General features: G+C 38.3%; 1 protein-coding gene across 1 annotated transcript; it reads right to left on the bottom strand.

Moving 5' to 3' along the window:
* Positions 1–490: 490 nt before the first annotated feature.
* acox3 (acyl-CoA oxidase 3, pristanoyl) lies at positions 491–26,752 on the bottom strand. The gene is made up of 19 exons (XM_036146199.1): positions 26,647–26,752; positions 22,904–23,042; positions 22,428–22,525; positions 22,166–22,301; positions 19,404–19,478; positions 19,174–19,263; positions 16,943–17,086; positions 15,769–15,857; positions 15,198–15,294; positions 13,684–13,866; positions 12,670–12,792; positions 11,128–11,248; positions 10,924–11,046; positions 9,617–9,730; positions 8,974–9,089; positions 7,857–8,031; positions 7,697–7,764; positions 4,901–4,987; positions 491–3,533 (listed from the first exon to the last, which is right to left on the bottom strand). Exons 2-19 carry the CDS (start codon positions 23,015–23,017, stop codon positions 3,414–3,416), a joined length of 2,073 nt encoding a protein of 690 aa, XP_036002092.1. The 5' UTR covers positions 23,018–23,042; positions 26,647–26,752; the 3' UTR covers positions 491–3,413.
* Positions 26,753–27,764: the final 1,012 nt, after the last annotated feature.

A 27,764-nucleotide genomic window follows, 5' to 3' on the forward strand; every position in this document is an offset into this window, starting at 1 on the left:
TGAATGGAAACCAGACGTTGAAAATGTCTAAAATGTATTTTGTTAAATTAAACGTCTTTTGCTAAATGATTATTAGACAACTCTTGTGTTTAAAGATCTTAGAACAGCTGTTTAAAGGTAAGCTTACTTTGACATGATCTCATTCTTTTATTTCCTATCGCCTCACCTGCACACCTTACAGCTGAGAGACGTGTAGGCTTCCTTAAAACAAGTTCCAGATAAAAATGATCAAGAATACATTCAGAGATGATAATCATTGTGTGTCCTCTACATCACAGAAAATAGGGCACAAAAAATGATATTATAGATTATTATATATATATATATATATATATATATATATATATATATATATATATATATATACATATACATACACACACACACATGCACACATACACCGTATATTCAAGAAGCTAAAACATAGAAAAGTTTATCTCAGTCATGCAGTTCACTAAGTGAAACACATCTAGATTAATTGCAAACAGGCCGATGTTTTAAAGCCTTTATTTGTGTTAATTATGATTTTCTGCTTACATCGTCATGACAACATGCCATTTATTAAAATACATTTATTAAAATATACAGAATTGTATAAAAAGTATGTTTAAAAGGTGCTTTTAATCTGACAAACTATTTTACACACAATCAAACGACTGAACCCCCTGACCATCACTCAGTCATTCAGCTCTGCAGAGGCCTGGTGAAGTGATTCAGCAGTGATGGAGGAGGGATGCAAAAGTAGCAGACAGCATCATTCTCATGTTGACACAGACTATTCTCTGTTTTACTGTGGGACGTTGGACTCAGTACTGATTATGAGCCATTATCTGTTATGTTCTGCTGTGTATGTCTCGGTCCTGGCAGTAAAAAAAAAGAAATACTAATGTTTCCATATTGCTGGAAAGGCACTTTGAAATAGGCAGATAATCAGTGTCTGCATTGTGGCATGGTTCATCTCCCTGGTCTGGAGTTTTAAGGAATATTGTGCAAGTTTAAAGGTTAAATAATTTTTCTTTGTCATTCATGCCCTTACAATTACCCAATGTGTAAAATCTTTCTGTCTTTACCACAGTTGCCTCTGTAGGCTCCATTAGTCGGTTCACGAGAAATTTGGGAGAACAACAAAACAAAACAAAACAAAGAGCTGAAACTGAAAGTCAAAGTTTGATCTTAAATTTTAAAATACAGAAAAAAAATAACATATTTAAAATAAAAAATATATATTTTTTTAAGAAAGTAAAGTTCCTTTTAATTTTAGGAGGGATTAAATTCAGTTCAGTTTTTTTACTCTTGTGTTGAATTTTTTTTAATCTTTCAATCTTTTTTCAGAATAGCTTTTCACCTTAATATAGTTTTTTTCACTTTAAAGAGCCCTCCCCCATTTAAACAGTTTAATACCTTTTAGGTCAAATGATTTTTCTAAATGAAGCCCTTCAGTTGGCAGATGGCTCGAAGCTTAGCGTTAAAGGATGAAACAAACACATTTTTGGCAGGATTGTCAGCAGCTGTTGCTCTTGACATTTCCTATGACCATAGAGCAGCTGCATTGCTCCTAAATACAGCCTCTCCTTCTGATGTACGCAAAATATAGGCTGCTTTTTAATCAAGATACTGCCTGTTGTCCTACTTGCCTAAGAGTAATATATGTTCTTATATGCACAGGAGACAGCATCATAAATGGTAAAACTAATAAATGGTATTATTAGCAATAGGGACACTGTAGATAAAAACGATAATGTGGCCCCGGAAGAGTAACGTTCCGCCAAAAGAATCAGAAATTTCCAGATAAGTTCACATATTTACAAGAAAAACAAACTTTGATTTTCTCTGATGTCGAAAAGCTGTATAGATTTCCAAAAAAAAGGGGATAATTTCAATGATAAAAGCAAAAATTTATGATGTTCAAACTAGGATCTTCTCTGGCGTCATAAAGTCAGAGATTAGTGAAAACAATGCCAGAAGTCTTCCAAGATTTAGATGCTAAATTAAGGAGATGTGGATGTGGATATTTTTCAAAGTGGATGATGCAACTCGATACAGACATGCCGCTGTGTATATTCCTGATCTCGCTCATGGTGAGTCTGTGCCCAGGAGAGGTCGTTCTGGTACAGGAAAAGAGCCCAGATCTACCCTTTAGAAAATATCCAGATGTGCATCTCATTAATTTACCTCTTCAGTCTTTAAGGACGTCTGGCATTTATTGTTGCATTTGTTTAGCTTTATATTCTCAGAAAACCTGTGAGATTTTTTATGCAAATTTCTGACTTCACAAGGTCATGATATCTTAGTTTTAATATCTTAAATTAATGCATTTAATAATGGAAAATTATCATGTTTTTCTTGCAAATTAATTACTGTTTTACAACGGAGAGAAACCAAGCTTTTTTTAAAATAAAGTAAATTAATCTAGTAATTTCTGTGATTTTGGATGGAAATGTACTCCTCTGTGGCCACATTATCATTATTTATTAATCTACAAAAGCCCTAACAGACAATATGTGGAGCTAAAGATGAAACGAGGCCTTTCACCGTTGAATAAAATTGCAAGCTGACCACCAGATAAATCCAAATACCAGCAGAGACCTGCAAGACGCTGCTCTGTAGTCAAGAGGCGTAAATTTTGTAATGTAAGTAGAGTTTTTTTTCATTGATTATTGAGATAGGCAGAAATTATTTTTCTTTTCAAAGATTGTGTTTTTTTTATTTATTTTTTTACCTTTTTGGACTCCCAATCAGAAAACCAACTTCTCAGTGGAATGAAAGTATTTGCTTTTTTGGATTTCTCACTGATGATGATCGGCTTCTCGGGTGCATTTACTTCAATTGACTTGTAACCCTGTAATTGTCATTATTTAAGGTAAAAAATAGATGTCCCTCCTTGTTCCCAACGGTTAGGCTCCCTGCAAGTATTAGTAATCTAAAATGCTAAATACTAACTTCTACTGATGTCAGCGGCAATTTGCAAAACCTAAATAAACCATTTCAACATTCGATATGGAATTCCATAGACCTTAACTTGGTTAATATCTTTGCTCACGTATACCTTACATTGCCCGTATCATTTTAAAACCATTGAATAAAAACGTGACAAGATTGTAAGTTAATATAATGCAACTGTTTTCTGCCTGTTTAAGTCATCTAAACATATTTATCCCATATAATGTTAAATTTATAATACAAGAAATAAAAGATTAAAAAAGATAACTGTGTAATATTAGAAGTGGGATATGAAAAATCCCCTGGCTTAGCAAAATCTTGGTTTTTATTTGTTTATCAGCACTAAATAAATGGCCATTCAGTAATTTAAACATAATTGCACTGCCAGTGTGTTCTGTTAGATAACAGCTCCTATTCTTGGTAAACATATTGAGGCTGAATGCAAATCACCTCCTTTTCTGCATTGTTCAGGTCTAAAGCTTAGAATGAAGGGATCCAACAACTGGTTTATTTGAGCAGAACTCTTTCCACCAGGAGGGGCGCTCCAGCACCTGGCTGCCTTGCATCACTGCTGACCACAGGTTCTTGTATAGCTGCAGAAAATGATAGAGTATCTGATGAAGAAAACTGCTTCAGATGCAATACACACTGTCAACAATCATATTAAGCAACACTGTTTAAATTAAACAATCAAGAATCTTTATGGTCACTATGCACCATGGTGATTTTTTTTTTAGACTGACACCGGCTCAGGACATTTGCATCAAATAAATTAAAGTATATGCATATCAAACCAAATCAAATTGATCATGTATATTAAAATAACATGTCTGAAAAGTGGTAGAAAGAAGCATAAACTTTTTTCATCCCAACTGTTTAATTAATTTTCCTCTAGTTGTTTTTCTTAACACAAACTTCCTATGTACATAAAAACACATATGTACACACTTTAACACACACAATCATTAAATATCAATAATAATTAATACCCAGTGTGTCTAAATGGACTGAACAAATGTATCGCTTTTCTAGTAATGCCCATGACTTTTATACTACAGTCAAATTCATAAAGCCTCACTCACAATGTCGCAAGAGTCTAGGGATTTTAGTCCTGGCACTCCTACACAGATAAAAGGAATCCTGGGTAATTTGTTTACTACTACCTCGCAGAAGTTAGCAAAAACAACAACATGCTGGTCTTAAATATGGTGGGTGAGCGAAAGTCAGAACACTTCAAGAAAAAACAGTCCACCATACAATGTTGCTCAGCACGTAACTCCGCCCATCAACAATCCCAGGGTAATCAGAAAGTTCTACGCCAAGACCAGGACCTTTTATCTGGCAAAGTGTGGACTCAGCACAGTTAAAATACCAGAGTAGAATTGTGTCGAAACATGCGGAGGGTTTTCAAAAGTCCCAGGTAGTAGCTGAAAGTCCCTGCTACGGAAAAGGGGCTAAAACATAAACTTTCTTACACCAAAACAGAGATAGCTAGTCAACCTGGCCGTTAGTGTCTTGTCCAAAGGCACATATGTTACATTTCAGGAGAGTATAGGTTTGTTATGCTCTAGACCAAACTATTGTACGTGAAGACAACCGGTTGTATACACTTGGTATGAACAGTATCACATAGATTCATTCAGAGGTGTGAAGGTTTTGTATTATTAATTGTTATTTAGACAATAGTTCAAATGTATTGAGGATTTATTTACACAGGATTCAAAGGGGGGGAAGACCGTTGTTCCATCTGCAACACCAGGCAGACGGCGCTGTCTCTGAAATTTTCCCACTAGCACCGTCTCTTTCTTGTCATGCTCTAATATATACGACATATGACAAAAGGTCCCACAGCTTGACTATGCTGCAATAAATGTAACTTCTGTAAGAGAAGTTTGTGAATAAATCTAAACTTTTGTTTTTTTTACAAGTGACACAGCAGAATGATCCATGTATTGTTTACCTCTCCATCAGCATTGGCAATAGGGGAGTTGAGGATGAAATCTGTCGGGGCCAAAACATCCACTAAAGCCACAGCATCATTCTTGAGCTGTTGAAACAAAAAGGATTTTAAGACAGCGTTAGCAATCATTTCACATTTTAAATTCATGAAAACCAAGGGGATTACAGTCTAAGAACAGATATGGTGAGCAGTCAACTTTTAAACCCTGCGGTTACGTCATATGGAGGACCAAGTCTTCCAGATTTAAAAATAAATACAGAAATAAATAAATGCTCAATAAATAAATAAGCATACAATTAATTGCCACCAAAAATACAATAAACTAATAAATGTTGGTAGAAATAAAATTATACAGTGAGACATAAATGTATATATCTCTTAATTAGCTTCTTTATTTATTCGCCTTTGTAATAATTACCTTATTTATTTATTTATTGTCCGTTATAATCTTCAACTTTATTTATTATTTATATTTAACATTTTTGTCTGTTTTATTCCCCCTTGTATTTTTTTACCCTATATATTTCTGTGATGCTATTTATTTCTGCCTGTCGTTTTTACATTTCTGCCTGTCCTTTTTACATTTCTGTATGCATTTCTGCCTCGTTATGCAAATGAGGAGGGGCTGTGTCTTAAGGGCTTAACTTCTTCCCATTGGTTGGTTAGCATTTTACTGCATCGGTCAAATCTACATGGCTTTTACCCGACATGAAGCATTAAGTTAAATGTCAAACTCATCAGGCAGACATTCAGTGTCCGACCTCTTAAGGGAAGCTGCTAATAGACTGGAAGAATTAGAACGCTGTACATTTGGGATCTGAAATGTTTTTCTGTGGTTTCAGATTCGGCTTTTCCAGATCAATAACTCATCGGCGGATGATTTATTCTACAAAACAGACACCTCTCTGCAACCACCGCAAGGCAGACAGTGAGCTACAACCGTAGTTTCCTCAAAACGAGTCTCCCACCACGCTGCAAGAATTACATTGGGGCCCTATGCAGAGCTCGCTTGATAAGAAAATATTGTAGTTGATCATAAAAGGCACAATATGAATTATCAGATTCACATCCAGGCAATAAAAAAACACTACAGATTATCATTATTCTATCCATGTTGGTCTAATTTGTGAATGAGGCGGAGTTTCATCAAGCCGATCCAACATTTTCCCCTCAGCTGCAACACTTGGGTTCATGCTGCGTCTTTAAGCATGATCCAGCACCACAGTGAAGTTGGTTTGAAGTTGGATATTGGACATTCAAGCTCCATGGAGTCAGCGGGATCTAGCTGACGGTGGATCCTGATTGAGGGACTCCGATTTCGGCCAGCGTCTCTCAGCTGCTCCCTCCTCTCACACGCGGTGGTGCAGTTAGGGACCGTCAACAAACTTTTGAACCAAGCACTCTTGAGAAACAAAAATCAATAAATTCCGTATCTTGTGACCACCTATGACAAAACTAATAAAAAATCATGCCACTAAATAACATCTGTAAGGCACACCTGTTTTTATTCCATTTTAAGCTATTTTAAATTTTTAAGATTTTTTCAAAGACAAAAGTTGGCTGAAGTAGTAGAACAATTTCACAAAGAATTTGAGTGAGTGGGTCATATGACCTGGAAGCTATTGAAGAAATATCAATTATTTTCATTATAAAAAGTCTTAAAAATAAATAAAGGCTTACAATGGAACAAAAATGGGTGTGCCCCATCTGACTAAAGTAGTAGAACAATTTGACATAGATTTGGAGTCAGGGGGTCACATGACCTGGAAGCTATTGAAGAAATATCAATTATTTTTATAATAAATAAATTATTTTTAAAGACTTTTTATAATGAAAATAATTGATATTTCTTCAATAGCTTCCAGGTGATATAACCCACTCACTCAAATTTCTTGAGCTGTATATGAGTACCACGATTGAAAATATCGTACCGTGTATGCCCAGCTTTAACTAGCTCAATATAATATATTGATATGTCATCTTTTAGCTAACATTGGCATAGGTTAGTTCATAGTGAGTTTAAAGATGTCTCGGAAAAAAACCTGTTGCTGCTAGTTAAAGGTGTCGATACAGCAAATTTCCTTTTTCTGAGGTTTTGGGAGTATTATATGATCTGTTGTGAAGCAATGAGGCCGTGTGAATGTCGAAAGCGGATACCAAAGGACCTGCTCAGGGGTGGTCAGTTTAGTGTGTTTCTTTGCTCAAAAAAGGGTCAGATAACAAAACGGTCAGATTTTTCTACGTAGGTTGTTTTTTTAGATAATTCATATTCTCCAGTTAGAGCGCACTATTAAGCAAACAAGCTATCAGAATGGACAAAGACACCTGGAAAAGGGGCAAAGTACTTTTAGAAAAACTGATCAAAAGTCTGGTTGCCTCTGATTTCAGCGTGTTTGCTTTTACAATGATGTAGATAACTGAGAATTGGCACAAACAAAAGTATTTTTAGATTTTAGATGTGTGCATGACTACCCTTTGATTTTAAAATAGCATTTTCAAGGTACTCTTATTAAAAGAACTTGCTTTTCAACTTTTGTCAGAAAATAGTATGTTTTCCAGAAAAAATATCAAATAGTACATAAAATGGCAACTTTTGGGTTACTGGAAAACAATTTCAACCACAATTTCCAGTAAGCATTTTCTATAACTAGGCATGCTGTTTCCAAGCAAACTATCATAAATAGCCCACGTTGATTGAATATGGCTTCTAGAACATGCGTAAGATTCATCCGCTCAGTCACATGTCTAAAAAAATCATATTTTGTTTTACTTGTGTTAGAAAACTTGACAAAGTACCTCTGAGCAGAGTCTGAGGATGGTCAACTGGACCAACTCTGCAGGTTTCCTTCCAGACATATAGTTACCTAGACAAGAACAGTATTTTAGAAAGAGTATTAGACCATGTTGGAGAACTTTCATTGCTTCCTTTTCTTATGGCACAGAGTGTACAATATACCCTGGAACAATGTTGCCATGTGGTTGCTGAGACTCCACAGTCCATACAGGGCGCATAGTTTTCTTAGTACTGGTTTGAGGCCAGTGGGCGTGTCTTGATCAGTGGTTAGTTGATAAAATCTCTGGAGGCAGCAGTGTTCGATGTAGGTGATAGCCAAGGACCTGCAGTAGTATACCTGAACAAAGACACACAGAATAAAAAACCCGTAACTAAATTTACAGCAATAACCAGATTAGTTAGCACGCAAAACTAAAAAAGGCATTTTTCCATGATCAGTATCAGAGTGGCTTACTGAACTCAACTCTCAGTTTCTGCTGTCACACCATCATGTCTAAGGTTTTAGGTCAGCTGCACCTACAGCTGCTGTAAAGCGTTGTGAAGGAATATGGCAATTTTCTTATATATTTTTTTTTTTACCTAAACAGAGTTTATATAACTGATCAGGTGCAATTATGGAAATCATAGTAACCTGCCTTGCACCTACACCACCTTTTGTACATGACCCAGCACTTACTGTCACTTCAAATGGAAGGCTCTAAATATAGATAGGCACTGATGGAGGTTAGGTGAAGCAGCATGGATTTACATAAACCACTGAGTTACACCACGTCTACTGTCTTAATTTTGTCTTAATGTAAGCTGTAATTTTCTAATTCTATGGTTTCACATCTGAAATTAAATAGCTAATTCATTGACTAAAATGCAATAACATTGAGTAGACCAAAACTACAAATAAAATGTCAACAGATAATTAAACTGTGACTAAAACTAAACAAATATGTTTATCCTGTTTAAAAAAATACCAAAATTTACTGTCATAATTGACAACAGTAACGATGTGCTACATGTGGAAAACACTTGATCATCCAAAAAAGACACATTTTTAGGTACAGAGTTAACAACAAGTTTGAACAAATACACAGATTTTGTTTTTAACCAAGGAAACTTTATATACATTTTTTATTCATAGACAAACCTGAGAAAATCTGTTATTTAATGTTGTTTTGACCAACAGTCTACATTTAAATATAAGATGCTACCAAGTGTTTCTGAGGCCAGTCCAGCCTCCGGCTCTAAGCAATCAGGACCATGCAACACTGTGACAGTGTTTAGTTACCTGGCTGTTGTTGCGGGCATCGAACTCGCCCTTTCCTAAGGTTCTCTGATGTTCCAACCTCTTCTGACTCTCCTCAAGCAGGAAACAGATGAGCCACATGAAGGCAGCTAAAGGCACTAAAATCATAGAAAGAAAGTTTGAGTTTACATAGAGTGAAAAGAAATTGCAGTTTTGAGAAATGCTACCAAATGCTAGAATGGTGTGGTGACAAACATGTGACATCCCAAAGATGCACAAAGTAGAGTAAGAATTTGTCCTTATTCAGTGTTCTTTGTCTTAATTTCTTCTAGTAGGGAATTTGTTTATAGGCTCATACAATCAAAGTTAAAGAAAGATTAAGTGCATCATGTCAGACGGAAAGAGACTATTTTATGAGTTGCAGTAAATGAATTAGTCATGACATGACAAACCACCTCTCTTATTTTTCCCTAGGAGACACCGAGACAAATAGTTTTGTTACATTTACCTGAACGCTATGCTATTATTTACAACAACACTGTGACAATTGGGCCTAACATCCTGGAAAGATAGAAGCTCAACTTAAATGAAATTGTTCTGAATTGAACTCTATGCGGGACATCGATCACATCTAGCAGAGTAAAAAGGAAATGCATGTTCTGATGAAGTGGAAATATAACTGTACCTTCTGGGTCCATACAGTCCTCTATCGTTGTTGCTGTAAACTTGCTTCCCAGGACCTTTGCATGATTTTCCAAAAAGTCCACAGTGTGAAAGGGAGACTGAATCCGAACACCCTCTGGAACCAGATAAACAATGGTGGAGTTTAGTAATCAGCTGTTATAGCAAAGCTGACACTGGCTTTTTAGATCCTTAAGAGACAGATACAGAGAGAGAAAAACCTCCACTGGGGAGTGATACACTGCACTGTTTCACATGCCTGTTTAATGTCAGTGATAATAGCAGCATAATCTGTTCCACGGACACCTCAAGTCTTGTTTTTAATATGTGTACTCATCCGTTTCCCAATATTCCCTCTTTGTGTATATGAATGATGAGAGCTTCAGGTTTGACATGGATCCCTGGTCTAATCCTTGGCTTTTTTTGGGTCACTACAGATGTGTAGTTTAGGTCTAATGTCATTATTGCACTTACTGATGTAACATATGACACAATATTAGTAAGGTTCTTTGTACAATAATTATTATTTGATCTGTTGTCTGCCAAATTCAGAAAAGATTACTTCATCTTTGCTCCATTATCAAAGGTTTACTCAAAGCTCCTTTCTTGGCCAAAAGGAGCTTTATCAAGTTTAAAGGTTAGAAATTATTATTTTTCTTTCCCATAATTGCCCTTACAATTGCCGGGTGCGTAAAATGAGTTGTCCTCTATTTGCTGCAGTTGCCTCTACAGCCACTAGCTCACCTCGACCTCACTCACAGAGTGCAAAAAAGGCCAAATTGGATTCTAATCGACAACGAAATGAGACAAGATTAAATATTGGGGCAGCTTTTAAAAATTAGAAGGAGCTCAGATCTGCCCCGGGAATGAAAAGTGATCCCAAATTGGCCCTCTTTTAGCTAAATGCGTAAGATGCTGTAACAGAAATCTTATATTTATGACAAGACATAATAAGCTATGCCATCCGCGTGGACAACACTGGTGTTGTTTCAACCAGTACTAAGAAAACTATGCGCTTAGAAATATGGAATACATTTCCACGGTGGGGTCCTGGAGGAAGCTATGTTATTAATCATAACTGTGAAAGACCATTTAGGCACTGAGTCACATATACCAACACTTAAAATTTCCTATAATTAGCTGTTTGACACCGTTTGGTCTAAAAGAAAACACAAAATATTAATCTTTTAGTATAACATCTAATGTGTTTCTTGTGAACGGTTCATCTTAAAATAGGTGAAAAATCATTCCCCTGAGAAACCCTTTGTCTCTCTGTCCTGATACATTAACCGCTTTTTCCCCTTCACTTACTATGGAGTTTGCCATGGAACAAGCTGAGAAGGTAGTTGCTGGTCTGTTGGAGCAACACGTTGTTGTCTCCTTCATATGTGCAGTTTGGGTCATTATCATCACGCAGGTCACCCAGTCGGTTCACTGTAACACACACAGTTTCAGCACTCACGAAGAACTTGTAACTGGGGTTAGTGTGTGTGAAAATTTGCATTTTAAACTGACTGGCAAGGTATCCGTGTCCGCCACAGGCTTCCCTGCACTCCTGGATGCCCCTCTGTGCAGTCCAAGAACCCAGTGGTTTACTGGCGCAGCCGATGGCATGAATCTCTCTTCCCATCTCTGCCTGTGAAAATGACAATAAATAGAGTCGATAATGGTAAATGGCTTGTACTTGTACTTACGCTTTTAACTAGTCTTGACGACCTCCAAAGCGCTTTACACTACAGCAGGGGTCTTCAACAGGGGGTCCGCGAAAACGTTGAAGACCCATGCACTACAGTCTTAGTCATTCACCCATTCACAGACACACCCACACCCTGACGGTGGTGAGCTATGTTAGTAGCTACAGCTGCCCTGGGGCAGACTGACAGAGGCGAGGCTGCCATGCACCAGCGCCACCGGGCCCTCTGACCACCGCCAGCAGGCAAAGCGGGTGAAGTGTCTTGCCCAAGGACACAACGACAGTCAGAGCAAGGGATCAAACCAGCAACCTGCCAATTGCAAGACAAACCCCCTAACCTCTGTGCCACAGTCGCCCGCGGTGGCGACTGTGCCACAGAGGAGGTGTTGCATTTGTTGGGGAGGAGGATAATTTCCTCCTCCCCAACAAATGCAACACCACAAATCAGCAGGGTCTTGATGGGTGGGACAATGGACCTTGCAGGCACGTGGGGGATGGGTACCATGCAGCGCCTCCTTGGTGAGGCGTTTTTGTGCGGGTGCTTGGGCCATATCCCAAAGTGGTGGGCTCCTTTCTGGTAGCCTATGGCTTCAGAGGATATGTGGGGCCTGCTATGGGCCATATGGAGCAAGCTGCCCATCCTCCCCTTACAGGGTTGGGCTGCACGGCTGGACATGGTGGTGTGGATGGTTGGGGAGGCTTGGTACAACATTGTGCTGTAACTCAGTAGATGAACTAGTAGATAACTTTCAATCTAAAGACTAAGAAAGTAGAGCACATCACCCCTGTTCTAAAGTCCTTACAGTGGCTCCCTGTATCTTAGAGAATAGACTTTAAAATACTCCTGTTAGTCTATAAATCCCTGAATGGCTTAGCACCTAAATACATCACAGACTTGTTATCAGTGTATCAACCCTCCAGACCACTCAGGTCTTCTGGCTCCAGCCTACTCTGCAGAACCAGAACCAGAACTAAACAAGGAGAAGCAGCATTTAGTTCGTATGCTCCACTTATCTGGAACAAACTTCCAGAAAACTGTAAAAGTGCGTATTGCTGCCCTGGACTAGTGTCTTTCTACATGGTACCTCACATCCAAAAACCAACACAAATATAATCCAAATGGCTGAAAGTTAGGTACCCACAGGTTAATATTACATGAATGTGGCTTGTCTACTCTGATGCTGGAACCCGTCTTGACTTAATAAAGTCAATCACACAATTAGAATATTGTCTTGAGATTTATTTTCTGTAGAGAAAAACTGCCCTGGCACATGCAGGCAACCAGCTTCTCCTTGTGGTATGGACACGGGAAAAACAAACAAAACCAAAAACCGTGGTGAACCATGTGCCTCATATTTACTTACTTGTCTGTCACTTTTGTCCCTCATCATTTGTCCAATCTGGAACTCAACAAAGTTCATGAAGATGGTTTTGGAAAAGTGTTCGAGGGCATATGCTGCTGCCAGATACGGGATCAGGCGCCACTGCTACAACACAGAGGGAATATTTGCATGAGCGTCAACAGTCATCACTCACCCCATCTTTCTTCTTCCCTGGAAGAAAGATGGGGTGATGTTTGTTCTCATGAACATAACCATTGGTCTCCAGTGGAAGCTGTGGCTCCAGAAGGGACTGTTCCCTCTCTAAATACTGTAGCTTGTGCAAGGGTTTCTCTAACTATAATTCCACTGTCCTTTTATTTAGAAAAAAACAACATCTTTGTTTTTCCTATTTGTAAAATATCAAAAGTAGAAAAAAATACAACAACCTCTTGTCTGAGATCAAAGGCAAACTTTGTCATTTTTACTCATCAGTCAACCAAGTATTCTGCTTGCTATATAACTGGTATATCTGGTCAGTAAGGAAACATTACCATTTTCTGCTTAGTTTTCCTTTGGTAAATAAATGTATTTGCCCTTATATTCTACTCTCTGTTTTCTTTAAAGCTAACTTTAGATTAAACAGTTTACTTTTCTCCTTTCCTTTTCTCATCACTAATAATTGTGCCTGTTGGCCACTGTCACATCCGAATTTCCCCATTAAGGGACATTAAAGATTCATTTAATGTCCCTTAATGGAGAATTTCGGATGTGTGTGTGTGTTTATATAAACACATATATTTAAAAAAATCATAATTACACATGAAAAGCAGAGAGATTTAACTATCAGACCGGACGGTTTTATAAGTTCTTGGAGAACAAATGTTTAGAAAAAAGTCATGTTAGTTTATGATCTTTAACTAAATTTAATTAAACCTTTACTGTTTCTACATGATAGTACTGGTGGAGGGTTTATGACCCAAAATAATAATAAAATAAAAACACCATTTGGTCACCGTCTCTTTTGTCTCTCTCTGAATACCACCACTAGATGATCACCTGTAACTGGTACTCCAGAACTGGAATCTCTTCTGTGTCGCTTGGTCCAAACTGTTTTCTCGTGGCGGAGAATCGAATTGCCACAGTAACAGCGAGCTTCAAGTTGATGAGGGCCATCCTAGTGATGTAAATTCGACCTCCTGAAAGGGCCCCCAAAGAGGCTCCGAAACGCTTGTTAGGGTCCTGCAGGAGAGAAAAGGGTGTTATGGGAACTTTTAACTTAAATCGGTCAAAATAAACATGTTATGGCCCAGGTTTGTGGAGCTTCATATAAATGAGCAAATTCAATCTGTGAAGCTCAGCCATATATAGCTAATCAATATTCCAAAAGAAAAAAAAATAAAAGGCTATTTTTACTCAAATTAAAATATTCATACAAATATAAAAACTGCACCTTAGGTGTACATGCTCCAGTACACAGTTCCAGTGTGAAGTTCACAGTAAAGTATATGATACAGTTTAATGTGGTCTTGGGGGAGATCCTGTCTTGTGATTTGAACAATATAAACAGCTGCATGTTCATACACAGAGTTTCAGATCAGTAGGCAAACATCATCGTGACAAGGGAAGAAGCTGGAATCGCACTTACAACTTTTCAGATTGGAAGACATATACTCTTTCCATTGAGCCCCAAAGGTGATGTCAAAGGTGAAAAGAGATCTGGTGACCCTAGTGGCCACAGGAGGGCAGCGGACTTACTGCCTTGTTCAAGAAAACAGTCTGGGCCAGTTAGAGTTTTGTCAAATGACCTTAGCATGGTGCACTATCCTGCTGAGAGTAACTATCTCAGACGATGGTTCACTGTGTTTACAAAGGGTTGGACATGATTAGCAAAAATACTTCGGTAGAATGTGTGTTTAAACATTGCCTAGCTGGAACTGAGACGCCCAAAGTGATCAAAGACAAATATCCCCCACACCATCACACCAGCCTGACCCGATGACAGGATGGACCCATGCCATATGTTGTTGACATCAAAATCTGACCTCAATACTGTAGCTGAAATCGACATTTACTGGTTCAGGCAACATATTTCCTATTGGTTACTGTTTAATTTCTATGAGTCTTTGTGAACACTAGCCTCAGTTTCCCGTTCTTCAAACATGAGCATGCTCTGGCGTGGTCCTCTGCTGCTGTAGCCAATCTGCTTCAAGGTTTGACATGTTGTGCGTTCAGAGATGATATTTTGCAGAGCCTGGTTATTTTAGCTACTGTTGTGTTATTGTAAAACAGACCGTTCTCCTCAGACCATCAACAGCGAATTTACACCCACACAACTGCCACTTAATGGAGAACCCAGGAGATGGCTGTGCAGAGAAATACCAGTAAATCAGCTGGTTCAGAAAGACTCAGACCATCCCATATGGCACCAAACATCATGCCAAATTATAAGGCACTTTAATCCTCATTCTGATGCTGACTCTGAACTTCACCAATGGTCTTCCCTAAGTTGTTTGGCTGATTCCCTTTTTGAGTTAACAATGGACCGAACAGGTGTACCGACACATACGTACCTTAAAGGGTGTCACATAGTATCCCTCAGGGGTCACGTCCCCTGTCCGGTTGAGAAGGTTTTCCCTTGGAATTCTTACATTATGAAACATTGCAAACCTGTTGTTAAAAAGACCGAAAGAATAACACATTGGGATCTTTCAGAAGAAAGAAGCAATAACCTAAAAATGTTATAAAAAGTTTATAATCCTTTATTATGTTTGCTTCATTACAGTAGTTCAGAAGTTCCGGTTCTGCATCATTGACTTTTATGAACTTCGGTGTGAAATTAGATCTCCTTTACACAAAATCAACCCCTGAAATATTGTCTGCAGTCATTGGGAAATAAAAGAAAAAAATACTTACATTTATCTGACATCTACACATTTGCCAGCTTTATACACAGTGAGTGCACAGATTCAAATGGTCAAAAAAACCTGATAGACTAAACTTTTCAACAATCTCGTGCTAATTTACTCTATTCTAATCTGTAGAAAGAATTCAGATTTAAAAACATATTTTTAAACCATTTAAATTTGCACATTTCAATGACTTTTAAAGAACGATGATGTCTCCACCATTTTATCTACCTACCCATTATCCAGTCCATTCTGGCCTAATTTCTTCCCCATATCTCCAACTAGTACACCGGGTAGAGCCAAAAGGGTTTTTGGGTCTCTCACCTGCACAACATGGGTTTTAAATTAGTCACTATAATAATCAGTTGTCTTTACATAAAGATCAGAAATGATAAAACGTGAAAGGAAATATAGAAAACATGTTATACCGAATGCTGAAGAGTCCTTGATGCAAAAGCTCTTATTGGAATTTAGTTTTCTGTTTAAAATATACTATGAAGTTGGTTTATATACAAAGCAAACAAAGGTCAAGTCTAAATCCATCCATCTTAACTATACTTTCAGAGAAAATCACTTTTGGAATTACAAAGTTTCTTATCATTCTTTCCAGGATAAATGTTAAGAATGTTTGAATTTCGTTAAGAAACTTTGAATTTGTGGTTTTCATTAGTTGTCAATTATGATCATAAAAATTTAAAGAAATAAACACCTGAAATATGTCAGTCTGCGAGTAATGAATGAATATGATATACAACTTTCACTTTTTGAATGGAATTACTGAAAATAATCAACGTTTTATGATATTCTAATTATATGCCCAGCACCTGTATATCCTAAAATTGAGAGTCGTCGTCCATTTTGGGGCAAAGGGTCATTTTGGAGGGTGTTTGGGATTTTATACGTCAGACTTTGACAAACTCCTCGTAGGGATTTTAAGGTATCAGCTGCAAATTTGGTGTGTATACCTTTAAGGGATGGAGAGTTAAATGTTATGAAATTGGTGACTTTTTGAGCAACACTTGTCACCAGAGCTGAACCAAGCCTGACTGAAGCTACAACTAAGGCTTGCCTACAGCACCACCTAGTGGCGATGTGCAGAACTGAGTGGCAGGCTCTCTGGGGGCGTTGAGCTGGTGATGAGGAACGCCTGTGGTCACGACAAAAGTCGGATCGGCGCTGAGGTGCGAGGGCCGTTCAACGCTGCTTGCAGCTTTAGTTTTGTTTGTTGCTGAGCAATGAAAACTAACAAAGACTCAACCTTTACCTGTCCGCTTGTGCTTTGACCTTCTTCATATGTCAGAGCAACAGGAAACACCAGTTAAAGAGATGCAAATGAGTTTTCTCCCAGTTAACAGGGCATTGCCTTCATCTTCGACAGCAAACATTTTGCTACATTTTAAGAGTCTTACCGGGACAATAAAAGAGTGCAGACCACGGCAAATCTGGTCAGGTGTGTAGAGCTGAGCAAAAACTATAGCGTGGGTGGCAGTCTTCCCCATGTTTCCAACCCAGAACTTTGCAGCCTCAAAGTCTGGAGAATTGATGATAAACTCCTACAGCACGGGCACACAGTGAAATAAATAGAATCATACAAAAGCTCCTCTCCAGAAGTTGTATTTATGACACTTTTGCAACTACCCTCCCCAATAATTATTGCTTTATGACATAGCAACATTAGCCCAAAGCAGTCAACTCTGTTAGTAGGTTCCCAGTGTCTAACAGCTGCTTTCCAACCAATATTTTGATGAAATCCCATCACAGCCTGCGAGAGGCAAACAGGAGTGTCAAACTCAGCTGCAGAAGAGGTGAAAACTACATTTAGGACATTCTGTCTATCTGGTCTTCAGGCCATGCTTGGCATCGTTTCTTGGCTAGGAGTTCATCAATGTTTGCTGTGAGGTTCTACACTGTAGAAACCTAAAATACTGGTGCACATCAGTCAGGTGCCTTTTGTGTCTTGTGTATCTACGTGGATATGGGAAAGCCCTACTCTGGACTTGTCTGTGCTTCTGAGAGTTGATGAAGAAGAGAATGGAGCACGGATGAAAAAAAAAATTAATGATTTGACCTTGAAATTGGTGGACAACATATATTTTCTTAGTGTTAAAGTTGGATTTCACCTTCCATTGTCCAAGGCTCGGTGCTCCCTAGCAATATCCAGACAACCTCAGCCCCTGGGAAAGGATAAATCCTTTGGCATTTTGATCTCCTCTTCTTAGAGAGGCCATCTTTGGCTACAACCGGTACCAGTAAGGGGACTTTATGTGGGTCGAAGATCTGCAGAATGGGAACTAAAAGCAAGGAACATTTTCTTGAAATTAGGTTATTTCTCCTCGATTTGAGCAGGTAAATAAGATTATCTGTCGATGGAACGAGTATTGCCACCCCTAAAATCAAACAATTAGATATACAGCACTTGAAATAAGATGGTGCACATGACTTGTTCCTATTTTAAGTGCAACTATCTTTTTCCATTGGCAGATCATTTAATCTGGCCTGCTCAAATCAAGGACTGATACACTCATTTTGAGAAAGATTTAGATACTTTTAGTTCCCTTTCTGCAGTGTGCCTGTGTCCTCACAGAGAGCCTAGTGGATTCTCTGTCTTAGCAAACTTGAAGTTTTTCAAGGTCTGCCGATGAGCAGCCAGTTGCGTTTAACAGCAGTTTTCAATTCTACCTATTACTGTTTATTATTTAGACATTTGGAAGCTCAACTTAACCTGGTTATGATCTTGTTGTTGTCTTTTGACATCCAGCTCGTCGTGCTGGATTATCAGCATGTGATCACAAAAATAGTATCAAGACCAAAAAAAAAAGTCTGTAATTTAGGTCCTTTGCTTTGAAGATCCCGATTGCAAGTATTCTTCATGGCAAAACGCAGCACAGTGACATCAGGAGGGTATAACAGGTGAAGCTTGGGCTGATGGGTGGTGACGCCGAGGGATTCCATGTTTTCAAATTGCATTTACAAAAGCAAGCCTGACGTGCTCTATATGGCAGGAGAACCTGAGGCAGCAATGTAACATTTAGAAGTGTTCAGAGAGAAACAGGCTGCCAGGTGGTCATAAACACGGCTACAGCTGGTAGAAATGCTTTACGCTTAAAGATGTAGAAGGTGGCGGCATCAGTCAAAGAGCAGTGTTTGACATCCACAAGCAGCTCAAAAGAACACAGGAAACCAGCCCTGAGAAGGAGACGCTCCTCATAGCTGGTGACATATTGTCCATGTCTATCTCCCCTACAAGGTGACCGTTTTCTCAATAATGAGCTTTTCTTTACAGGAATTTCCCTGAGAGGTCCCCGCCTAGAGCTCAACATAGACGTGGTCACGGATGGGACAGATTTCTGTCCTTAAACAGTAAATGATTTCTCTGAAAAAGGGCTTAATGACATAAGTTCCACATAAAAAAGATTCAGGTACTTCAATTTAAGTGTTTAGAGTTAAAAAACAAAAAATTAACAGTATGTCAGATCCATAGCTTTTCCTCCCAGAGCTGCATAAAGTTTCTACTCAATGGAAAAGTAAAAATTCTCAGAATAAATAACAAATTTAAAACAAGTGTCACAAGTCACAAGTAAAAACAACTAAAATTTAAAGAAACACATTTCTAAAAAGTGTTGTGGTTGTGACTGCTGACCTGGGAGGAAGGGTCATATGTGGCTGTGGTTCTCATGGCTCGGGTGTTGCTACCGTGGCTCAGCTCCGTAAGCGCAAAGCATCCAAAAGTCTGAGGAGGGATGAGCACCAACAAAAATCACCTTCTTGTTTGTTCTCTAGTTGAATTGAACTGAACTTCTGTAAAAAAAAAAAAAAAAAAAAAAAAAAAAAGAATGAAAGGACTCTTTGCATTTTTAAGTTGTCACTTACTGCCATGTCTTCTGTGTCCTTAACATATTTGCCGTGTCTCTCCGACCCTGAACTGGCGATGGTTCCTCCAAACATCTGAAACAAGATGTCCAATTCTTAAAGGGGCAATGACAACAAATTTCATTTTTCTGAGGTTTTGGGGGTATAATATGAATCGCTGTTAACTGATGAGGCTGTGTGAATGTCAAACATGAATACCAAAGGACCTGAGGGGCAGTCAGGTTTGTTGCTTTGCTCAAAAACGGTCAGATCAGGAAAAAGGGTTACCATTCTACGTTGTTCGTCTATCTATGCAATTCATATTCTCCAATCAGAGCACACCATCAAGCAAACAGCCTTCCCCTTCCCTTCCTCCCCGCAGCTTCGTGCTAGCATGTCTGACTGTTCCACTTGAGACGAGGAAGGTGGAGCAGCGAGCTGACGGCAGCCCCAGATCAGCTTCCCTGTATCGACTCGAACAGGAGGCAGACGCCGCGGAGCACAAATATCCCATATTCGACCTCAAACGAACTTCACAGCGGTTACTAAAAAGGAGAGCTGATATGTCCGAGGGTGAAAAAAAACAGATGGAAGTTTCCACTCACTCCTGAAGGAGGAGAGAATCACAGAAGGCTGAAGTTAATATGTGGGAACTTTACTGGAGTCAAGTCGGGGTTTTCCAACAAAGATTTTGAAAAAACCTTCTGTACCAACACAGAAGGTGGCGACCACGACGCTGTCATTACCAGCAAGTTTATTTCATTTCTAAACACTGTCAAATGTAAGGAAGGTGTGTTTGTAACCGAAAAATTAGGTTGACTAACTGAAGATAAACTGCTGCCATCGGCATGGTTTTCCTGTCGCAGCGTGGGGAGTCAGCTCTCCCCCGCGGTGAGCCAGAGCAGGCAGCCAGCGATGAGCTGGAACTGTCCGCCTTCACAACCTTCAAGACACAGCCAGCTCTGCGCCGTGGTCTATATGCTTTATATTTTGGTCCCACTGTGTTGAATCAGAGTGAAGTCAACTAGGTAGAGCTGCATATTATTACCGTACCCAACCCTTTTACTGAGGAGGGACATTTGGTCTGACAACAAGCTGTTGTTGTTTTCTTATTAAATTCTTTGGAGAATTTACATACGTATGCAGTGATATCAACTACATGAAATGGTTTATACAGTGATGTCATGGCATTTCACTACAACAAGAGAGAACCACAAGTTATAGTCTAAGACCTCTGAGAATGTAAGATATTATTTTTAGATATATAAATAAACTATTCATTAATTAGAAATATTGACCTCTGTTTTATTAATGCCCTGCAAGGATAAACCTTGTTGGGAGCTGTTTTTTCACCTTAGAGATGATCTAAGAGGCCGCCCAGTTTCACTCAGCCTGTTTGTTTATTGAACTACTCCAATGCCCAGCATCAAACAGTAAAACTGGCATCCAACAGACATAAACCAACCTTTTACAATGACCTACTATTTATGGAATGAAGGCACACAGACATCACCGATTAGTCAATGCTTTGGAAGAATTTAGTACGTTCTCAGGTTATATACCAAACAATTAGACTTTAGGTAATAAATTGGAACTAGATTCCATCACATTGTACCCAAGACAAGTGAACATTAAAATGGAACTTGGCTATTTACGCACAAGTATTTGAAATATATCATTAAACATCAGCCTCTAAATTTAGAGATAGTCAGGAACTTAGTTTCTGTCCAAGAGCTATGCTGTACAGTGCCTTGCAAAAGTATTTATACCATATCTATAAACAATGTAATAAAGACATGAACACACAAAGAAAAAGACAGCAAATTCAGGCCAATACTTGAATTATCAATATTGATTTTCTTTCCTTTATTCCTTTAGCATTTTATGCTTGAGCCATTTATTTCTTGTCTTGAGATGGGCAGAACTGGAGGAGTTTGTTCCTATAAAAGGGAGGGTTGGTCTAAAATGTTCCAGAAACCCCTGCTCTAGAGTTCCCAAAGTAGAGGCTTGAGTTTGACACACATGCTCTAGAGCAGAGGTGTCAAACTAATTTCTATATGGGGCCACTTTGGCATCATGAAGTCATTAAAAGGGCTGCTTGCATGTGTAGAGACGATACTTTTCATTTCATAATTTCATTCCAGTTCACACAGTAGCATAAAAAATGCATAGTAACATAAAAGTAGCACTCTTAGGCCCAGTTTATACAGTTTATCGGCAAAAAAAGTTGATATTGTGGTCAGTTACACTTACAGGAGGCACAGTTTTAGCCACTTTATACACTATAAAAGGATATATTTCTTTTTTTTTGGCTCTCGAGGACCGGATAATTTACCTTGAAGGGCCAGATTTGGCCCGCGGGCCTTGAGTTTGACACCTGTGCTCTAGAGGGATGTTTTTGCTCAGCATCAGGACCATATTTGGTTTTATTTTATTTACTACGTTTACACTATAACAGAAATGAAAACTAATGGGGAAGATTGAGTCCAAACATCCTGTGGAAGTAAAAATTTAGTGGAGTGTCACAGCTGTAGGACCATTGGGTCTCCTTGAAAGGAATGTGTATATGTTGTTCCTATTTCAACCACTAGGTGTCATTGTTACCTATTGTTGCTTTAAGGGATTAAGAAACAGTCCGGCTTTGGCAGAAAAAGAATTTAAACTCTATGAAGGGGAATTAATGGATAAATAGCAAGATATTTTAATAGGTTTGAATATTTCAGAGCACCTAAATTATTGCATTTTGAACACAAATCTCCTGTGGAAAACAAACATCGTCTTACCCCTTTGTTAAGACCGTACTTGGCAACCATAGCCCAGTCGTACATGCCGAGACAGTCTTCCAGGATAACAGCCTTCCACGGGTTCGCCATCATTTCTTCTTTGGTTAGGAAGTTGTAGCGAAATAGCTGCTTCACCCTACAGATTTACAGTTAGACCTTAGCCAAAGGTATTGGACCAAACCCCACGGCTACTAAATCCGTTTTACTGTAATGCATGTATTAGTTTATGATGCTCAAAATAATTCCAACTTGTCAGTGATACCTGAGGAAATTGAGTTCTCTCTTTTTCTCTATAGAGATGTCCTCTCCAGGCTGACGGGCAAACAGGGGATCATTTTCCAGAGTCTTGAACACGTGTTGCTGCACCAGATAGAAGAACTCGCTGAAGCACGGACATCAAACAGAACACGGTTGCTTTTTTTTTTTTTTTTTAGCTGTTTACTTTCATCACGTTTAACTTTAGCCTAAATGAAAGGCAAAAAGTCGAAACATGATAACAGGTTTGCGTTAAAGACAATGTACAAAGTACAACTTCAGGTCCACCCACAAAAAAATGAATAATGCTCTGATGTATTAGTATTTTATAAATGGCAAAAATGTATCTTGCTAGTGAGATTAGCTGCAGTGCTACAGGCTCTTTAAAGTGAGATATGGTCTTAAATTTAATTTAAAACAAAAACGGCAGCCATTTTTTCTTTTGATCACTTCCACACTTACCAGCAGAGGATCGGATCTTACCTTGAACTGCAGAATTTCCTCTCTTTCGATGAAGTGGAGCATCTCCTTCCAGCTGAAGGAGGCTCTGCTCCTGTAAGCATCAAGAGGACCGTTGGGGAGATCCACCACTTCCATCTTCTTTAAGAACCCAGTGCACTTCCTACAAAGGAACAGAAGTGAATAAATCACTTACACTACGTGGCACATTTGGAAGAGCTGACACCTTTTAGGGGGCTAATAAAACAGCAAAGAAGGAAACTTTTAAACAAAAATTATAGTTAGATATATAATAATAGGCAAAAAATGTCACATTTATAACAGGACCATGAGTTAGTAGTGTATCGGCAACCAAACAGAATATATAAAGGAAACAACCTCACCCTGACTGTCAGGCCTAAAGAGCGGATAATGTGATTTTGTTCTAGCATCAAAAGAAAAGGCTACTATTTCAACAAACTTCGAGGAATAATTCTAACAAATCCTTCAGTTCAGTCAGCTTTTCAGTGCCTGACCTTTGTGTTCGAGTGTGCTCAGAGGCACCGAGAAAAGCCTCCCTCAGCAGAACCCCGATACACTGGATCCCAGTGGCAACAGCCGGGAGAAAAACAATGGGAACAGGAGCAGGAAGTTCTCATTCAAACCTTTGTGGAACATACAGCAGTGCTACATTCGGGAAAAAATGAAAGCAAGGCGAGCAAGTCGGAAGAGAACGACTTTTATTTTGAATGTTGGTCCTTCCTTGTGAGGAACTGCTTCCTCCTCCAGCAGCGACAGCTCCACGTCAGACAGAGATGAAAGTGTGTTCACGCCTCCTGGATGTCACAGGCCTGGGTCCATCTGCCTCCATATGTGACAATGATTCCTGCCTTTAAGTGATTCAGGGAACCAGCTAAAAAGCTAAAAAGCTCTCCCTGACCGAGGCCTGCCTGCAGCAGAGCGACTGTCTTTATGTTTTAGTTTAACCACCAGAACCAGCAGAGCGCTCCCTCAGCAGCTTTAACTATAATGGGACTGGAAAGGGACATGGAGCAGCCAGACCAGATTAACCCAAAGGTTAGCTCTTTAAAAACACGAGGCAGCAAGAGTCCCTCCCTACAACAATGATTATGTGTGCTCACAAGGAAACACTCTGCTTATGCAAATACGCAATGTTAAAAGGAGAACAGAAAAACTAGTGACTGTGCATATTCAAGGGGTGTATAAGGAAGTATAAACTTCTAGGGTCCTGCCCTTGAAATGAGCAACGAATCATCTCCAAGTGCAGTATGTCTAATTATCTTATTTTAATGGTAAAAATACTCAATGGCAGCATAAATGTCATTACAACTAGTGTGAGAGCGAGTTCTCCATCGCCATGGACACCAACGGTTCAGTTTTCCATGGCACATTTCCCAGAGCCAACCATCTCCAGGTAGTTTCACCATAAGGTTGGTGAAAAAAAGAAACTAACTAACTAAATGAGCTGCTTATGATCCAATTTTAATCAGTAGGAATGTTTTGTTATAAAAAAAATTGCTATTTGTACCTGTGGCTCTAATAACAATAAGCAGTCAAAAGAATCTGCTCAATGTCTTCCAACAGACAGTTATATTTAAAACATTTAAATGTAAAAAAAAAAAAAAAAAGATATTAGGCAAGGCAAGGCAAATTTATTTGTATTATTTGTATAGCACATGCAAAGTGCTTCACTGTTCCTGCATTCGACAGCTAAGGTGTGCTTGATAGTCGGAGTAATGGTTAACCTTAGATCCTTAGGAAGAGGTACAGAGCTCAGCATGTTGACTTCCCTTCTAAAAATGTTGGGTTTTCTGTCTATTTCCTGTCTACTATTGGAGCAGAAGTCCTGTGAAAAGCGCACTTCACTTAATTATTGAATGTCCTTAAACATGTTACACAGTGATAAACTTATTCACCATGAACAGTTAAGGCTCAACACCTACCTGAGTTCAGCAACCATATGTTACCACTTCTTAAAGTTGCAGCAGTGAGATAATCTAATTTTATTACTTGTTTTAGAGTTTGTATAATCATACATAGCATTAAGTACAGGTCAATCAGTTTATTACATAGACTTGCTTGTTGGTTGGACTTTGCACTTTATGTTCAACAAGGATTGATGTCCAATTAAATTAAAAGCTGTTCTCTTGAATAATATTCTGATCAATAGAAACATTAAAAGTTCTTGTTTAAAATAGTCCTTGTTTACAAATATCTTTATCTAGAGGCCATTTTTTGTTGCTTGTGGTTAATGCAGAGAAAAGTCAAAATTGCAATTTTGGTTGAAATATATCATTGGCAGAACGCAATCATTTCTGCAAAGAGTTTAGATGCTGTGGGTCTTTTAGCAACTAATCCGCACGGCGAGGAAACAAATTGATTTGTTGTTTGTATATATTTAAAAACACATGATAAATTAAACTTGAAAAAAATAACAATAAATCGCAATATTAAGAAAAAAAAATCGCAATTGGATTATTTTTTCAAAATCGTTCAGCTCCTGTGTAAATAATGCGAAATCAGGGCTTGCGTGTCCTTAACATAAGCATGATGATACATTCCTCTTGAATAATCTTAATTAATGTATAAACATTTATGAATAAAACTCAGTTTAGGATAGGCCTTGTTTCAGTCTTATTTACGCTTGTAAATCCTTCTGCAGGCTGGTAACACAAACCGTAACTATTCTCTACGTCGCCAGTAGTTGCAGCGCTAGTAATCAGCCGGTGGAGGCCTATGACTACCCCGCTTATCACACACCAGTTCTTTTACAAATTTATGGACGTGGCAAAAGACACCTTAACCCCACCTTCAGGCGAAAGAGAAATCCTGTCAGCCAGTTGTTTATTCTCCCACTCTATTACCAAGACAAATAGAGTTAGACCTGGATTTCTTTTGGGAAGGGGAAAGCCCAGAGTTTCCGCTAACTCAGAGTTAACTTATCCAGGGTTTTTACATAGCCTACTCAATGACACACCCACCTGACACCTTGCAGCCGACGAGAAAACCATTCACTCCTCTATATACCAAACTGTTCCAGAGTTAAATAGGAGACTACCAGTCCGACAGCTGAAGGCAGGCACAAACTGGACCATCAACGGGACAATGACCCCAAACACCACAGCGAATCTACAACACAAGACCTGAAACAGAACAGCATCAATGTGTTGCAATGGCACAAAGTCCAGCCTTCACCCTGATAAAATGCAGGTGAGCTGTGCAATACAGAAAACTCTACATCCCAACATTGGACTTAGTTTGAAGGTTCTCCCTATGACTTAACTTCACATTTGACTTCCTCTTTTTGTTTTTTTTAATGACAGACCCCAACATCTGTTTTATTTTTAGACCCTTAAAGTTGATGGAGGAAATTATCTGAGAACCTCATAAAAGGCAGTTATTTAGCTTATCTTGTATGCACACTTTCAACTATGATAAGGTGATATATTCCCACAGCAGCTGCATACATATCCCTGTAATACCAGCACACATAACCAGCCCATGTACACTTCTTTATTGCATTAGTGTATATGAACTTATTTTACTACAGCTTCCTTCATGCATTTTAGTTTGCAGTCAAACTATAAGCAGATGTGTGTCCGAGCAACAAGAAGATCCAGCAGCTCATTTGGTAAATAATAAGGACCTTTAAATAAAGAGCACTTTTGTTCAGATTAGAGGGCTCATGGCTTAAAATGCAGATAGACAGACAGACAGATAAATGTACCTGTGAACAAACTAAATGTCCACCTGTCAGTTTCTCTTACCTTTGACCTTGTTTAGTAATGCCTGCTGAGTTTCTTTCCTCCACTTGGTGACAGGTAAAACAGAACCTTCAGTCCTGCTAAGGACTTATGCAGTACTTTCGTTCCACCGGGGAAAACACTTCCGGTCTGTTTCCTTCACAGCAAGAGTATCAGGTTCAACCAATTCAATTAAAAAATACTTGCATTATAAAATAGACATTTTCTGTGTTTTAGAGTAGACTGTCCCTCTTTTCTATTGCAAAAATAATTTAATGACTCATAGTTGACAAGAACCTAACATAAAATGACGTCGTTTAAAACCCAAGGGTGACTTCTTTGGTTTATTTTGAAAGTCTGAGCTTTTTTTTTTTTTACCTCAACTTTATTAGCTTTTTTCTCCTTGACAGACACCATAAATATAAAGCAAAGCGTCAAACTGAGAATTTTCTTTTGTTTTATAATCATTCTTTAATCCTAATGACAATAAAAATAAGCTGTAGTGAAAACTTTCAGTGAATTTGAAAAGAAATGTGCAAGTACTTATGTACTTATTAAGTAAATACTTTATTATTAATATAATAATAATAATAATAATAATAATAATAATAATAATAATAATAATAATAATAATAATAATAATAATAATAATAATAATAATAATAATAATAATAATTAATATTTTCTTATGTCATATTTACCTGTTAAGGGCACATCAACAGAACATTTGAGATACATTCAATCTCATGTGTTATCAGGTTACACTAATCTCTGTTCAATGAATGTGTGTTTTTCTTCTAAAGGATTGTAATATGCATTTTGTGTTACTTTATTATTTGTTTTGGCAAAGTAAAACTTGTTGGATATATGTTTAATGTGTTTCCTTTAGAGTCTTGATTTTAAATGTTTTGGTTTGCAAATGATTTAAAGTTTACATGTGAAACATTACACAAAGGGAGTTCCTTCAATTCTATTGACTAAATCACTCTTAGTTTTGCTTGCTGTATGTTTAAACTTAAAGCCACACCATATATGTTTTTACCCAAGTATTGGCTTAATTTGAGGAAATATTTCATTGTTTTTCAGGTCAATATACGTTACTTGGCACACATGGATCCTCCGTGCAGGTTGCCCTTCTCAAA

This window comes from Fundulus heteroclitus, chromosome 14 (genome assembly GCF_011125445.2).
Source record: "Fundulus heteroclitus isolate FHET01 chromosome 14, MU-UCD_Fhet_4.1, whole genome shotgun sequence".
NCBI classification, from domain to species: Eukaryota; Metazoa; Chordata; class Actinopteri; order Cyprinodontiformes; family Fundulidae; genus Fundulus; species Fundulus heteroclitus.